The sequence below is a fragment of the Protopterus annectens genome, chromosome 15.part0, assembly GCF_019279795.1.
Source record: "Protopterus annectens isolate FY-2018-M chromosome 15.part0, PAN1.0, whole genome shotgun sequence".
NCBI lineage: Eukaryota > Metazoa > Chordata > Ceratodontiformes > Protopteridae > Protopterus > Protopterus annectens.
Genome location: NC_056749.1, coordinates 74,299,211 through 74,317,189, shown reverse-complemented (window position 1 = coordinate 74,317,189; position 17,979 = coordinate 74,299,211). Strand labels below are relative to the sequence as shown.

The following is a 17,979-nucleotide window of genomic DNA, read 5'->3' as shown; positions in this document are numbered from 1 at the left end:
TGAAGTCTTCCACAAAGTTTCAGTTGCCAGTCTCTTTAATGAAGGACTAGCCCATTCCATTTCCTCTATTTTATCCAAAATCTTATTTTTTTTTGATAAACAGTAAAGCAGAGTCTAAGTCATCAAAAATTTTAGGACCATCAGGAAGGAAGATTTTAAGCTTGGCAGGAAACAGAAGGTATGTTTTAAACTGTGCTTTTTTAAGCTCCCTTATTAGTGGCAGAAAAACTTTCCTTTTAGCTATTACCATGGAAGAATAGTCATTGTCAAAACGCACAGTTGTCTCATTAATCTTAACAGGAGCTTTAGCCCAAGCAGATTTAAGAACCATCTCTTTATCAAAAGATGATAGAAATCTAACTATAACTGATCTAGGATAGTTTTTGTTAGAGTTAGTATTAGCTACAGATCTATGTGCTCTTTTGATACCAAAAGAGAATGCTTCTGATAAGTCTAAAGTTTTAGGGAGCCATGTTGTTAAAAAAGAAGTAATATTGTTACCTTCAATATTTTCTGGCAGTCCAAAAATCCTAATGTTATTGCGCCTAGATCTATTTTCCAGGTCATCAAGCTTTGTTTGTAAATGTGTATTTTGTTTCAGCAGAAACTCAATGTTGATTTCCTCTTCTTGGATTCTATTTTCCATGTCATTCACGGCTTCTTCTATGTCTGTCATCTGGATCTTCTGTTGTTGCAGGTCTATATGTAACAAGTCTATTTGTTTTGTGTTTTTTTCTATGAAGGTATCTATTTTAGTATCCATTTGATCCATCTTAGCAGTAAGTTGCTGGATTATAGTTATCAGAGCCTGAAGTTCTTTCTTGATGCTGGAGTCTTGAGAATTTGTCTTACTGGAACTCATTTCAGACTGATAAACTGACAGGAAAATTTCCAAAGTGATTTCTGACAGGAATATTGTTAAAATTTCCTTTCTGTTTTAGATATAGTTCAAGAACTATATAAAACAAACATATTTAGAAAGAAAATTACTTCAAAAATTTATTTTTTAAGTAATTCATTCCTGTCAGTGTAATGAAATTGGTGGAGCTGAAGAAATCTGCTGCTATCCTGTGTTCATCCTTGGCCACGCCCCCCCATAGCAGTATTCTTGACAGAAGCTTATTTTCACTGATTGAAAGTGCCTTCACTGAAGCTGTATGCACACTTTGAAGGCCTGTTTTAATATGGCTGCATTTCTAGACTTATGCAAAGAGGATGCTGTATTTGTGTACATTTAAATGATACTTGACCTTACAGCTGCTGAACATATTATGCTGGAGTGAAACAGCACAATGTAATTCGTCACAATCTTCTCAAACAAAATATTGCACGTTCCTTACTTGTCAGGCCTCAGCAGAAACTCCATTTTAAGTGCCCCATCTTTATCCTTTGTCTTCCGTTGGATGTCAGAAATGACCTGCAAAAATACAGCATTAATTCCTGATTACAGTATTTTGAAAAATGGTTTAAAAAGTATAAGAATATGATTGTCTTTTGCACTGCACTTTTCATTGAGAGAGTCTGATCCGTTACTGTATGTAAATTACAGCTGAAGCAATTTTCCTCTTTTTACATACTGCATTTCCTTACCAAAAATTGTTATTTCTCATTCCACAGCATCTTGTTGAATGTGATGAAGTAATATTTATGAAAAATGGTTTGGTTGCGGAGTATGGGACACACAACGACCTCATGAACCTTAATGAAGACTATGCTATGCTTTTTAGAAGTGTGAAGGAAGCGGTAAGTGCACTGGATTTTGTAATGATTTGTGTATGTGTGCGTCTGTGCAAACACACACACATGCACACTTAAATGAGTGCACCTTGAAGACAGGCATCAAAAAAAATATATTAATCTGTTTACACTCTGTTCCAAATGCTATAACTCCGAGTGTAAAGTGTACTCTCCATAGTTACCGTAGATCTTTTAATGCTATATTTCAAATCAGCACTGTTACAGCAGCAGGGGGTTCCAAAACGAAATTACTGGTGAAATATGTAAATTATAAGTTAAAAATGTTTTAGTGATAAAAATATTAAAAGATTCTTTGCATTCCCTGAGTATTTTAGCTGAATGTGAATGTCTAGAAAAGGCCATTTTTATAGTTATTTGCATTAAAGATTAGTTTCTAGTAAATGCACACATAATAAGTATGGAATGGTTTAATTAAGCTTTGTTGAAATGTAATTTTCACCAGGATAAGATCAGAACTGTCAGTGGATGTATGAAGCAGGTTTTATATAATTTTTTATTTTTATTTTTTGAAAACAAATTTTATAAACAGGTTAAAAGGATTGTTATGGGGGCAGCAGCAGCCCTTGTATTTGCAACTGTGTTTTTACATCTAATTTTAAGCATTTTATTTCTGTATATTTGTATTTTGTGGATGACGTATTTTATATTTATATTATGGACTGGTGACACATTATAACTAGATGAGTTTTTGGAATACATTAACAATGCCCCTTCTTATTTAAGTTTCAAGAGTGTAAGGCACACTGATTCCATTATAGGCTTATGGGGTATACTAGACTAACGACCTCTAGGGTTCCTAAAAGTCTTGCCTTTAACCCAAATGTGACCCACAAATTTGATTTATATTTGATTTATAAGTGGAGATTTACTGATTGTCTCTGTCACTCAGAGACATTGAAGCAAGACCAGGGGTGAATTTCTGATTACCCATCCATAGGTCCAAGTTGCACTTAAAAAGGGTTAGGGAGGAACTCTGCTTCACATGGTTGGGAAACCTGTTCCAGAGCATGAGAATTCTCTGAAAAACACATCTGTCTCTCCAACATATCCTTTTTATGTTGCAATCAAAATTTAAGTCTTTTAATCTAGTAGCTTTGATGCTATTTATTTTGCAGATGTGCAAAAGATTCATCAAAACAAGGTCCAGGGATTCCTTGTATGCCAGGCAAAGATCACCTCTCTGTTTGATACTGAGTAAAGAGACATGGGGCTTTAAGGCAATCAGCATTGGGCATTGTTTTACTCCCTGAATTCTTTTTGTAAGGAACCTTTGTGGACGTTCCATTTGCGGCATGTGTCTGGTCAGGTACCTACTGAAGGGGGCATTACACTGTAGGATGAGCCTGATGAGTGCCGAGTACAGTGGTATGATGACCCCTCTGGACCTAGATCCCATGACTTTGATCATAACTTGAGCAACACAGAAGGATGTTCTTACTGCCTGTTGGTTGTAGGCACTACTATCTACATGTATTCCCAGATCCCTGACTAGTGAATCAACTTTTAGAGGTGTTTTATTGATGCAGTTACCCGTGGTGGGAGACTTCCCAAAAGGTACTATAATGCATTTCTTGGCATTTCGTTTTAAGCCATGGCTTTGGCACTAAGCATTTGTCTGTATTTGACATTCTGAAGGGTGCTCTCATCTTGGGGGGATTCAAGGACTGCTCCCAGTTTGCAGTTATCTGCAAACTTGGTTAGCCAGAGGCCTTCGACATTGGCTTTGACATCTGAGAAGTAGATGCCAAAGAGGTGTGGGCCTAACACAAAGTCCTGGGGACTCCACTGGTGACTGAACTCTTTGTGAAAGTGGCCTCACTAATTCTAACCTCCTGGATCCTATCAGTGAGCCACCTAGCGTTTCATCATGTTATAAAAGGGTTTATACCTAGTTCTGTAAGTTTGTTGACAATGCCAGAGTGGGATATTGCATGAAATGCCTTAGCCAGATCTCGATAGGCAGTATGCTAAGTTTTCCCCTCATCCATTGCCTTAGTAACCTTTCAAAGAAGTCCACCAGATTCATTAAGCATGACATGCATTTGACAATGCCAAACTGGGATGGATCCAGTGTCTGGAGGTCTCCTACATCCTTGTTGATAATTTCCATAATAATTCTTTCCATGGCATTGCTAATAAGACTAATGGGCCCGTAGTTTCCAGGATCTGTTGAAGTTCCTCCCTTATGAAAGGGGATGACCATCACAGTCCTCCATTCATATGGCACAAAGTGTGTTTTAAGACTATAGTTAATAATGATACCAGAGGCCCTGATAAGTCATATTTTAGAACATTCAGAAGGCATTCTGGGATGTTATCAGAGCCCACTGAGGCCTTGTTTTTTAGTGAGTGCAGCCAGTATGTGTTCTGTAGTTATAATGGGAGGGGTTATGCTTAAGGGTATTATTTGGGGAAGGTTGGGGCTTAGGGAGGGGTAAAGTTGGAACTGAATTTGTCCACTAATAGGTTCGCTGTATTGGCAGGCTCAGTGAATATGGTGCCATTAACCAGAAGTTCTGCACATTGTTGTGTGCTGCCCTTGAGGTTTCTGACATAGCTGTAGAAGGCCTTCTTTTCCCTGGGAGGATATCTTAAACTTAAAGCTGGCTTTGCTTGACCTAATTAACTCTCTTTGTTACCTATTTACTTTGAAGAGTTTTTGTCCTTATGGGCATTACCGTTCCTGATTTTTGCCATATTTTTTTTCTTTTTGATGTATATCATGTTTAATTTGGGATGCCACCAGGGTGGTTTGTTTCTATGGCTAGTTATGGGCTTCCTTCTGGTATGTACAGCAGCTTCTATGCAGCCATTGACGTGGTTGTACAGAGTTTCTGAGAGTAATTTGGCATAGGCTGGTGTGTTCTCTGGGTTGGAGGGACACTAAATATTTGACAAACCACTTAATAACAGGTAATTTGCCTTGGAATAGTTCCTAAAGTCTTACTGATTTTAATGAGGTTATGGAGTTGGTTTGGATTTTGAAGGAGACAGCATAATGGCTGGGCCATACCAGGGAGGACAAGACATTGGGGGGGTGCAGTGTTCACCCAGATTTGTGAGTATAAGGTCAAGTATGTTGCAACCTCTTGGGGGCGGATTTACTGTTTGGTCAAGGTTGCTTGCATTTACTAAGTCCTGGAATCTCTGTGCGTGTAGATTTGAGGCCATGTAGAATTCCCAATTTATAGAGGGGTAATTCGAGTCTCCCATAAGTAGGTTGTTAGGTTGGATGGTGAGTGTCTCCAGTTGATCCAGGTATGCATTGTGAGCTTCTTGGGACATGGAAGGTGGCCTATAGTCAGCTCAGATATGGTATGGGGTTTTGTCTATGGTGACTTGCATGTGGAGAAGCCCCAGCATGTCATAATGTTTGACCACCCTAAAGGTATGCTTATGTTTGATGTATATTGACACACCTTCACCTTTAGCCCTTATGTGTGCAGTTACTGGTCTAAAAGTGTGGAGGGCACTGAAACCTTGCACTGCTGTGGTACTCTGTCCTGCTTTAAACCATGTCTCGGTAACTGCATATCTTTGCACAGGCAGTGCTTAGTAAATGCAAACAGCCCTCCATATTCTTGAGTGTGATGAGGGCTTGGAGGAATGTAGTTTTATTTTATTTAGGCTCCTGGCCTTCAGCAGTAACACCTTGAGGTTCTGCTGAGTTGATTTTGGTATGTCGGTAGTTTGTCAATTTGGCACATTGGGATGGACAGAAAGCCTAGAGGAGTAAGGTGCATATGATCCTTGGCAATGCACCATGGTCTGTTGACCATGTCTTCTCAAGCTGATAAATATTGGATCCCCTTAGAATGACACCAGAAAGGCAACCAGTTGAAATCAGTCATTTTTTGCTCATGTTGTAGCATCATCCTTGGTGATGGTAATATGCTGCTCAGTGCCAGGATCATGCCAGCCTGAGACACATCGTCTGAAAGCTCCATAATGTCTCTCTTCATGCACACCAGAAAGGTACATCTCAGGTCATTTACACCTACATGGACTATGATGGAATCATACTGGTACCTGTGGTGTAATGACTTGAGTGTATGCATGATTTGGTAGATCCTGGCTCCAGATAAGGAACTAACAGTTATCTTCTCCCAGTTATTTGGATGTTATATTAACAAAGAATAGAAACAATTCAGGATCTACTTGGAAGAATATATATTACAGTAGTTTGTTGCACCCTTGATGGCAGAAGGAGAAGAAAAGGCCACGTGATTCTGGTATCCAGTCTTGACTCTGACAATGATATTTTTATTAATGAAATGGATAGTCTTAAATAAATGTTTTTGGATCAGGTTTCATGTATTATCTCCCAGATAAAGTAAGGGATGAGGTAACTCAGAACAGAAAATTTAAATTTCAACTGTTTATTAGCTATCCAAAGAATTTAAGTGAGATTAAAATGAATGACCAAAGTTATTTAAGAGCCATGGTCATACCTCTCAACCTGGAATTATCAAAAATCTGGAAAGGCCCATGAAAAGTAGGCATAACTGGGCAAAGATCTGCACACTGGTCAATGTAAAATTTGCATACATAATTGCGTAACCCTGCCCCCTCCCATGAGATTATGGGATACCATACTTTAAATGCAAATTGAAGAACAGACAAAATATTAAACACAAAATATAACCAGAACAATAGTGTTTTATTTATATTAAAATTTGAACTGACAGCAAACTTTGAACTTGTGTAAAACTAAAATACAATTTTCTTTTATAAAAATAAAATTAATTGATTGCTTCTACATTAATATTAAATAACACAAAAAAAACTCAGCAAATGTGATCATCTGCAAAGAAACAAACTGCATTTGGCTCCACCAAGGTTATTCATGACCCCTTTCTGAAGTTTACTGCTCTAATAATGCAAAATAATGTACGATGATGTATATACACAAGTAATACAGAAGGCAGCTAAATGCAAAAAATATTAATATTATGTAACACCAAATGCAGTGATTTTAGCAGGCAGCATATGAATATAAATATACATTTAAACACCTTAGTGTGTACTTGACTTTCATGTAAAGCTGTCCCATCCGGCTAGCAGCTACTGTACTAATCACATCACAAAGCAAACAGATAGAGATATATACAGCACACTTACACACAGACACACACATGCATGTGGCTCAAGCATTCACATCATACCTCTCCACCGAACAGAATTTCTTGTTTTTTAACGATTTTGAGGTCCAAATAATGGGGTGCCACAATTCCCGAGTGGCACCCCTTAATTTCCGAATTTCCCGGCCTTTTATTTTAATTTTTTTTCGGCTTTTTTTTGGCTGCCGTCATCACGTGCAGAGGCGTGCATGATGACATCAGCTTCGTGAACAGCCTGCCAGCTTGTCGGAATTGGAGAGGCTCTTTCTGGCCAGCCAGCAGCAGGAAAATATAGCGTGCAAGCCATGCGTGCATTTCCCAGATGCTCCAGGTAAAGGACAAGTAAAACTGTAACACAAGCAATTTGGTTCTTCTGTAGTAAGTAGCTTAGTCACAAGCAGAATGGTACTGAGTGGTTTTGATATTTGAATGGCAGTTTTTATTTAGCGGTTCTTTCTTCCGCGACCGTTTACCAAGTCCACAGTGTTTGAATGGTACTGAGTGCAATTTGGTTCTTCATACTAGTAGTTTAGCCACAAGTATTACATTTTACACAATGGTTTCTTTTTACTTGTCTTACTAGTAGCTAACTTTGAAACACAAAAGGTGTGTGTGTGTAATTTGGTTCTTCATACTAGCTAGTAGTTTAGCCGGAAGCATTTATATTTGAAACACAAGCGCAGTTCTTTTACTGGATCCACAGTATGTTTGTGTTGATATTTGAATGGTACTGATTGGGGTTTTCATTTACTGATACTTGTCTTACTAGTAGCTAGCTTTGAAACACCAGAGATTGTGTGTGTGTGTGTGTGTGTGTGTGTGTGTGTGTGTGTGTGTGTGTGTGTGTGTGTGTGTGTGTGTGTTACTGTTAAAATAGTATACGAAGTGCTAACCGGTGACTGGAGTAGTAGAATAAAGCATTTGAACACCAGGAAAATGCTGTCTGTGGCACAGCTTTTAGATGAGTTGATGGGTAGGGACAGGAACCTTGCCCCTGATGAAAAACAGAGCAATGTCCGATGGCACCATGAGTCTCTGAATTAAGTTGTTATTATTTAAGCCGAATCTAAAATGTGAGCTATGTAGGGACCTGTTTATTAGTGTGCATGCTTTCAGATAGTTTTTCACTAGTATGACTAATGCCCGGCATAGTCATTTATGGTTGTGTTGTGTTTCTTTCTTTGAGGCTTTCGGTATTAATTTATAGAGTACAAGATGCACTTCCAAGTTTGCATATAGCAATAAACTCTTTGTTTACCGTTGCAAAGTGCTGAAGGCTATTCTGGCATTGCTGACAGTTTGTTTTGGCTGGCCTTCCTATTGTTGGGTCCTTTTTCTTTACGTTCACATCACTAATGAGTTGGAAATGATTTTAGTATGGGTTTAAATTGCATTACATATTGTTTTACACGTGACACAGTGCGGTTGCTAGGTAATGTGTAAACGACCGGTCACGGTAGTCACATCGTTTATTTAGGTGTAGGCATTCATCGCAGGTGCACAGCTTTCATTCTCATTAGTCACTGGGCGCGTGATTAGTCACTGGGCGCGTGGAACAACTTTGCACGCATGCTTTGTTTTTAAGTTTAAAAATACCTTCGCATTTAAGCTTTGTTTGTAAATTTATGTATAAATAATTGGTTATTTAAGTTGTTTTGTATGGAGCAGTAACAGCTCAGTAAATGTTGCCATTAGTTTGGAAAATTAATGATTTGGAGCAGATAGCTAACCTTTGTTTTGTGTGTGAAGTCTTGGTAAAGTTATATTACAAAAGAATGTTCATTTTTAGCCATAGAAATACTGAAAAAATGTTTGGGCTGTATATTTTCTTTCTTCTTGCGTGTTTACTAGGTAAATTTAGTCTGCAGACTATTACACACCTGTCCAATAAGTAAAGGTGAGAATCACACTGCAGCTTGTATTTGTGAGGTAAACAACATAACTGTTATGTCAGCTCTCCGGTTCATTAAAAACTGTTTATACATTTGTGGAAATGGTTGTAATGGTTGTATTAAAATAGGATTTTGCATTTTTAGTGACTAATTATAGATAAAACTTTTAAGTGTGTGGAAGTTTATGGTAGGGAAAACCTGTCCAGTAAAATGTGTATGTGTCTACTTTCTGTCTAATATGTATTCTAATAGTTCTAATATAATTCATAATAAGTTTGCTTTTAAAATGTGTTTAATGTTAAAATCATTTAAGCAAGTGTCTTTTGACATTTAATTTACAAACAGCTAACAAAAAAAAATCCATATTATGTTAATCACTTTTTAGATTTTCAACGTCAGAGAATAGAAAAGTGTAGACAGTGATTTGAGCTTGCCCTTTGCAGACAAGCTCAAATCACTGTCACTCTACTCAGTGTTGTACAAATTGCTCAGGGGTGATCTGTGTCTTGCCTACAAGGCAATCTTGGACCCTGCCTTACTAGAGATGCTCCATATCCTCACGCACTAACTGTTCAAAGGCCTGAATCTAAGATGCAACATCAACAAAACCTGCTGGAGAGACAGGTTTGTCTCCCAGAGGCTGTCCCTTCTCTGGAAAAGACTTCCCATACACGTCAAACAAAGCACTTCGCAGACCCTCTTCAAGTGTAACCTTGATGAGTGGATGGGAAACCACAAATTTGTCCTAGGGGTTCCACCTGTGTCCCTCATTGACAAGAATGACAGGTGCTGAGTGAGGTTTCTTTTTGGGGATAAACTCTTGGCTAGGCATGTAAGGGCCCCAGGGCCATTAGCCTAGTAACCTCCTATGGTCCTACGATTGAAGAAGTTACACTCTCAACTGTACACATTTTCACGGAATACATTAAACACTGGAATTTGTTGCCTTGTACTTAGATGCTAGCAGCTCAGTGGCTTCCTGGTCTTTTCATAAATCTTCCATCATCTTCTGCTTTTCATGATTTCATCCATAAATTCAGTATCTCCTCAGCCACTAAGCCTTGGTCATCTTGAATAGCTGCTTTCTCCTTTTCCAAAACATACTTTTCTTCCTCTAAATAATGCATGTCGTGGGGTCAGTATCCGACAATCAATTTCACTTCTTCTCCAGTCCTGGGATTGTTGGCTAATATCATATTACTAGGATCATTCTGTGCTTCAACTCCTCCAGATCCTTACACCTGTTCAGTACAGAGTCCCCGAGCATCATCATCATCATCCTCCCTCTCTGCCTACTGCAAGTGCCCAACAATAGCTTTAGACACACATGGCCCTTTACTGTTACTGCTGCCGAAATAGCCACACATTTGTTTTGCATCATCACCACCACCAGCTGCATGCAAAGCTATGAGATGGGGCACTACGGCTGTGCAGAAGATCGCTAGCTGATGAGAGTGGGATGGGGTGGAGACTGGGGAATGGGGCTTAGGCAGCCACCAGACAGCTGTCAGACTGTCACATGCAGATATAGCCAACAACTGAAGCATGCAACACAAATACAGGGTTTCCAGGGATTCTGGGATTTGAAGTTCGCTTGTAACATGTGGCTGAGGTATTGGGTGGATATATCATAGCTCTCAACGATAGAGATTTTCACAGAATGTCCAGATTTTTGCCTCATAATAGTGGACTGTTTTTCATAAAATTGTGGTTTTCTGGCAAACTAGTGTCAAATCATTAAAGAATGATGTTAGAAAATAATGACAGACATTTGAGTTTCAGACTTCATAGTACCCTTCAGAAAATTCATGCTAATGCAAAACCTGTTATTCTATCAACTTTCTAAGTTTGTAAGCGTAATATTTAAACATTGTCCCTCCTGTCCCTATTTTTGTGGCTTTGTCCAGATTTCCTGCTCTAAGAGGTTGAGAGGTATATGCATTGCCCCCAGCATACAAACTTACTCAATACATGACTTGCGTGATAATTTACAACTTAAAGCATGGCCAGCAGTGGATAATAAATGCAGCATGTCTCTCTCTACATTTCGTTCTGTTATGAGAAAGTTCAGTTTACGAAATAACTAAGTTGTATGCTAATCTTAAAAACCTACCTGCCCGCTCCTTCATTAGAGTCACAGAGTGCTAAGGTAAGGTGCAACATTACACCCTTACTCAGCTAGTTTGTCCTCTATGGCAGACAAGGGCACCTATGTGGCTTCCAATGCTGTACTTTAAAAATGTGCTTGCTCTGTGCATAGTGACCAAATTAAAGCTTCCAGTCACCATCAACACCTAAATCTAAAGTGCAGCATTGCTGGCCTCCAAGTGTATGGGAGGGGCAGAATGTGAATTCCAGCAACACCAATGATCAGTACAAGTGGCTAGAATTGTCGTCTATTGTGTCAAGATAATCTTGATTTAAACAGAGGAAGAGCACTAATTTCCCAGTAAATTGTATTTTGTTTTAGAAGAGTGCGTTATTTGTTAAACTGGCATTATGGCAGGAGTGGTCATGACGATAAGGCATGCTGTTCGTTAGTGAGTTCCTTTAATAGATATTTGCGTTTTGTCAAACATTACCCATATGTTTGTCACTGGCTGAAGTAAATAGTTTTTTCTATAGCTGAATCTGCTTTTTCCCCGCAGGTACCTTTTGGCCTGCCTGCTTTTTATCCAAAAGGTGAGATTGGTGTATGTACAACTTAGGTTTTGTGTGTGTGTGTGTGTGTGTGTGTGTGTGTGTGTGTGTGTGTGTGTGTGTGTGTGTGTGTATGTGTGTGTGAGCGTGTGTGTGTGGCGTGTGGCGTGTGTGTGTGTGTGTGTGTGTGTGTGTGTGTGTGTGTGTGTGTGTGTGTGTGTGTGTGTGTGTGTGTGTGTCAATGTCCCTTTTCAGAAGATCTCCCAGTACTAAATACAAAAGTAAGTTACAGTTGCAAGAGTGCTTGTAAATGTATGCAGAAGTATTACATGATTATTTGTTACAGAAACAGGTGGTGTCATCATGCTGCTTAAAGACAAGCAGCTCAGAACAAATTAATGCTGACAGTTCAGTGCTTTTTCATCAGGTCGGATACCATCTTATAAACACTGCATCATGACACTGGTAATGACCTCTATAAAGTATTGTTTGGTCCAGTAATTACTATACTAACGGTTAGCTAACTGATGAGTCTAACTAAGGTGGTTGCGTGTGTGAGAGAGAGAGAAAGAGAGGGAAAGAGAGAGGGAGAAAGGGAGAGAGAGACCACACACAGCGCCTTGTCTGTAAATACTTCATCCAAGCCATCCCTACTGTCTTACCCAAACTCCATGCTGCATTTAGCTCCCTCACAACATTATTCTATGCACTTCAGTACCAACTTTACTCCCTGCAGACCTACTATTTTCACAGTCTTCCCATACAACATGTTCTGTACATGTGGCACATGCTTACAAAATATACATATATGGGAGGCCAGGCAGTCTGTGTCAAGAAGCTGACGACGAGGTGCGTGGTGAAGTCAGCCATAAGTTAACAAAAAAAAAGTGCAACCCCTAAAACTGTGTTTAAGAAAGGAAGGAATTCAAAACAGTATTTTGAAATGGGTCAGAATCCGTTACTCAGTAACAAAATGATGGTAAAGGGTATAAAAAAATGTGGAAAATGTACACAATGTAGATTTGTTTATGAATCAGCTGCCATCACTGTGGCTAATTAGCCTAGACCACTGGCACTGGTGTATTTGGCTTAGTGTTTGCCTTGCTCTGCATTGTATTTTGGAAAGACGGAGAGATCTTTAAGAAACAAGATTTGCCAACATACATAAGCGATAAGATGAGAGCATTAGAAAAATACACTGAGTTAGTATGCTGCTAAGTGTAATAATTTTAAGATTTTTTTTTTAGACAAGGTACCCTATTTTGAGCAAGTAGGTAACTGGAAGGTTCACTTAGAAAAAACAGAGTTGTTTGGCAACCTTTGCTTGATGCTGCAAATGCCTCGGGCATCAATGATAAGTTATCCATTACTAATGTCTTTCGGCTTTTTTCTCGGTTAGGGGTCGCCACAGCGGAACTCCAGTCCACTAATGATTGGCAGTGGATTTTTATGGTGCCGAGGTGCCAGCCCAATGCCCAACCTTCAAAGAAGGCACACCCATTTATGCATGCACCTACCTGCATGTCTTTAAATGTCACTCGACCATTGGGGAGGACATGCGGACTCCACACAGAAGGTGCTCCAGCCGAGAAGCGAACCGGAAAACCTCTTGCTGTGAGGCGACAGTGCTAACTGCTGCACCATATCTATTAACAGTCTTTTAATTCAAAGAAAGGCTAAACTATAAGCTAATAATTTGGAATCACAAAATCAATCGGATATATAACAGGAGGATGAAAATCATGCTAAAAATTAAGACGTGCAGCACCCAGCAGGATACAACCACTCTCATCAAACTAAACAACTCAGAGGACAAATAAAGTCTACCAAAGCCACATTTGAGGTAAGTTTGGCCTCCCAGGCCAAGGATAGCCACAAAGCATTCTTTAGCTATGTCCGCAACCTCAAAGGTAATACACAGTTGTATGCAGAGCTCATTGTGAATGGAGCCACCTGTACTGAGCCAGAAGACGTAGCAAACCTCCTGGCTGATAAATTCAGCTCCAACTTTACTTCTCTCTCCCTCTCAACCTTTCCTTAGGAAATATCATCAAATATAACTCTCCCTACTATCACTAGGAAACAAGTCCTTAATGCTCTCTCTAAGACCAAGAACACTGTATCAATGGGCCCAGACAATATCCAAGGATGCCTTCTAAATAGCATGAAACATGACCTATCAGGGCCTCTGGAATTACTATTTAACTATAGTGTACAAACAAGCTTTGTGCCTCATAAATAGAGAAAGGCAACAGTCATCCCTCTGCACAAAGGTGGGCCATCTACAGACCCTGGAAACCTACAGACCCATAAGTCTCACTAGTCTTATATGTAAAGCCATGGAAATAATTATTATGGAGATGATCAACAGAGATATAGTAAACCTCCAGACACTGGACCTAACCGAGTTTGGTTTCATCAACGGCAGATCATGCTTACTCAACCTGGTGGACTTCTTTAAAAATGTCAGCAAAGCAATGGATGAGGGCAAAATCATTCACACTGCCTACCTTTATCTGGCCAAGGCATGTTACACAATACCCCACTCGGGCATTGTTGACAAACTCAAGAGGTTAGGTACAAACCTGTATGTCATCAGGTGGATAGCCAACTGGCTCACAGACAGGACCCAGGAAGTTAGAAATTGGGAGTCCACCTGTACAAAGAGGCCAGTCACAGGGGGAGTCCCTCATGGATCAGTCCTTGGACCACTCCTTTTTGGCATTTACTTCTCGGAAGCCAAGGCCAATGTCAGTGGACTAAATTTGCAGATGACTGCAAATTAGGAGCTATCATTGAATCTCACACTGACACAAATGTTCTCCAGGAGGGGCTGACACAGACAAACAACTGGTGTCAGAGCCATGGACTAAAACTAAATGCCAAGAAATGCATAATAGTATCCTTTGGGAAGTCATCCATCCTTGGTACCTATCATATTGACAACACCCAGTAGTCAGGGACTTAGGGGCACACATAGATAGTAATCTAGCCTTTGACCGTCACTTGTCTACAGTAGTGAGGAAATCATTCTATATTGCGCAACTTATAAACAACAATATGGCATCTAAGTCCAAGGAAGTCATTGTTCCACTGTATTCGGCATTCATCAGACCTATCATTGAGTATAGTGCCCCCTTTGGTATGTACCTAACCAGGCATAACCAACAACTGGAACGTCCACAGAGGTTCCTCACTAAAAGAATACAAGACATTAGTAATATGTCCTATGCAGACTGCCTCAAGGCCCTATCCCTGTATTCTATCCCTACAGGCTTTTGAGGGGAGATCTATGCCTGGCCTACAGAGCATTGTCAGACCCCACTCTGATGGGCCTCCTACATATCCACAAAACAAACAGTACCAGCATTACCCTTTCTAAAGACTTAAACCTTGCCTGTGATATAAATAGGACATACTGGAGAAATAGGTATGTATCCCAGAGACTACTGTGTCTATGGAACAGCCTTCCCAACCATGTAAAGCAGAATTCCTCCCTAACCCAATTCAAGTGCAACTTGGACAACTGGATGGGAAACCGGAAATTCATCCCTGGTTTGGCACCTGTGTCTCTAATGGACACAGGTAACCTGTAAATGGTTCATCTCCCAGGCCCATGCTTACACCTATCAAAGGTACCAGAACTTGTCAGAGATTTGGAATGCATGGCTAGGCTTAAAAAGTCCCTTGTGGTCCTTAGCCTAGTAAACACCTATGAACCTATGAATCTATGTAAGGTGATATAAAATAACATTTTTTTCTATTTTACTTTATAAACATGATATATATATATATATATATATATATATATATATATATCATATACTTTTATAAAATTTTATTTTACATGGAGTGAGTATTACTTTAAATAATTTTGAATAACATTGAGTGAAGAGTTGCTAACTGACTGGGTGAATGTGATCATGTGACACATACGTTCATCATTTTAAAAGGTTTAATTTGAATGATGTGAATAATTTTATTGTTCTGTTCCTAGTAAAAAGAGGAATGACACCTGTACTCTCTCCTGGACCCCTGAAAACATTGAGCATCATCCACTTCCATAGTACAAGAGAACATGTTTCATCCTGCCAGACCAGATTTGCAGCATCTACTCCTCAGTTCTTCTTTAGCACCCCACCCAATGACTTGAGCAGTGTTATATTTTCTTAAGGTTGTGTATTTCACCTTCTCCATAAAAGTGTTATTTCCCATCTCCTCCTGTCTGTAAACATCCTGTATAGTAACTGCTTGACTTATAGACCTCTTCCACAGTTTTCCTTGCACCCTCCATCTTACCTGGGCCTACATCCAGTGCACCCACTGATCCCTGATCACATCCAGATGTCAAATAGCCTTGATTGGTGCTTACTGACATAACCCCTGGCATCATGGTGCACCACTCTGTCTGCATAGGAACCATCACAGGATCCCAGATAAAAGCCTGGAAAAAGTAGTATGACAGGGTGCATTGAGTAGCCCCTTTCTATGTTTTTTGTCTATCTTTCAGTACTCTGTCAACATACAAGGGGATGGTTAGATTAATTTGACTGGCCCTGACTTGCAGCAGCCAACATTATTTGAACAACTGGTGATAAGCAAATCTAACTGAAAAATAGAAGAGCAAATGTAAGTGCTGGTGGCTGATACATAGGGTATGCAAAAAAAAAAAAAAAAAAAAAATATATATATATATATATATATATATATATAGAACACAGAAGCAAACATTATTCAGGCTAGAATACCCACTGCATTTCAAAAACTTGTGGTTCTGAAAAATGATAATTTGATACATTTCATTTTGTGAGGCCTGTAAGAGAAGATGTTAGTCCCACACTTAGCTAACAGCCAAATATTATGATAGTTTAGGAGTGAAGTTAAGAAGCTGTTTTTCCAGTGAAACAGTGTCACATGTATGCTGAGTAATGAGTTCCTCTGTTCCAAAAAGGATTAAAACAGATTTTCTCTATGACATCTACAAAGTAGCATCGACCTCAGAATCTTAAGGATTTTGAAATACAACTCCTATCGTCTGCTACACCAGAAATTACTCATACCTGAAAACTAAGTAATGTCAGCAAATAACAATGGAGATGTGCTACGAAAGCAGGAAACTTTCATTAACAGTGGCACCTTCCCACCACTTTATATCCATTAGAGTCCAACATCAGTTGCACAGAAAGTAAAAGGGTCTAGCCTTCAGACACCAGCTGACCTTGTCAGTGAAGATTATGGTAATTTCTGCTTCTGAGGGCATCCTCTAAGAAGTTATCAGCATTTGGCTTAACAGCAATTAGCCATCTCATAAAGTGTGTTGAACTGAGGAGTGTAACACTTTATTTTAAACTGCACCATCTCTACCTTAACTAACTCCCCTTCTTTTGCAGTGCTTTACCTATTTATTTTTCTGTTACCATGGCCTCCTCTTACCATACCCTCCTTTCATATCTCCCTTTCTTCTTTCCTAGGGCCTAGTACCCTCATATCTGCAAACTATAAGTTCTGCAACTTACCTACAAGGAAGCAGCAATATAGAATCACTTAAGCTACCTCAAAATGTGGCTATGTGCAGTGTACTCAGCTTCCCTTACTCAATTGTATGTGTATATATAGGCTACTTTATGCTGTAAGGTATCCACTCGTGGTTCCCTCGCACATCACTGAGACCCTTCCCAATGGCTTTTGTCCATCTAGTGCTTTTTCTCTCTAAAAGGGGCTGCTCATCTTACTGTGTAAAACAATTTTACTTGGTCCCTCCACATTTCTCCCACACGTAACATCACTTCCACCCTTTACCCCTAAGAGTATTTCCTCCTCAAATACATTGACTGCCACCAATTACTCATATCACCAATCTTTGGAAATGTTTCCCCATACATATTTCTGTACAACTTACCCTGTTATTCAGCTTCATAACTGTTAAACACTGAACATACTAAATCTTCCTCATACCTCTAACATCTACCTACCCTAAAAAACTAAGGTTCATAGTTGTGTATTAGGCCATAGGCCATGGAGCCTTTACAAGCCTAGCACATAGAAGTGCACTGGCAACATGTTGCTGTTAATTCCCAGTGCCTGTATCAAGCAGAGCCACTGGAGTGATCCCTGGGGTGAACTTTCTATTTCCCATCCAATCATCAAGATTTCTCTTGAAAAGGGCCAGTGAGGTGCTCTGCTTGACATGTATGGGAAGTCCATTCCAGAGTATGGGCAGTCTCTGGGTTATGAACCTGTCCCTCCAGCATGTTCTGTTGATTGTGGTAATGAGGTTGAGGTCCCTGGAGGTCCCTGGAGCGTGTGATGTGGAAGGATTGGGATTTCTTTAGGTGTAACATTTCTAACAGGGCTGTGCCAGACATGGCTTTGTAAGTCAAGCAGAGATCATCTCTTAATAGACAATATGAGACAGGGAAAAGCTGGAGTTTCTTGAGTCTGTCCATGTAGGGCATGTGTTTAAGGCGTAGGATCATCTTTGTCAGGTACTTTTGTGGCCTTTCCAGCTGTTGCAGTTGTTTAGTGAGGTACATGCCAAATGGGGCATTACACTCGATGACTGGTCTAGT

At 39.6% G+C, this 17,979-nt stretch overlaps 1 protein-coding gene across 1 annotated transcript in view; it reads left to right on the top strand.

The window, feature by feature from the left end:
- Nucleotides 1-17,979, top strand: part of LOC122789789 (multidrug resistance-associated protein 5-like) — a 464,322-nt gene that overhangs the window by 265,000 nt on the left and 181,343 nt on the right. Inside the window, exon 14 of the mRNA XM_044057231.1 lies at nt 1,618-1,743. Coding sequence (XP_043913166.1) covers nt 1,618-1,743 — 126 coding nt within the window. The remainder of the gene's footprint in view (nt 1-1,617; nt 1,744-17,979) is intronic.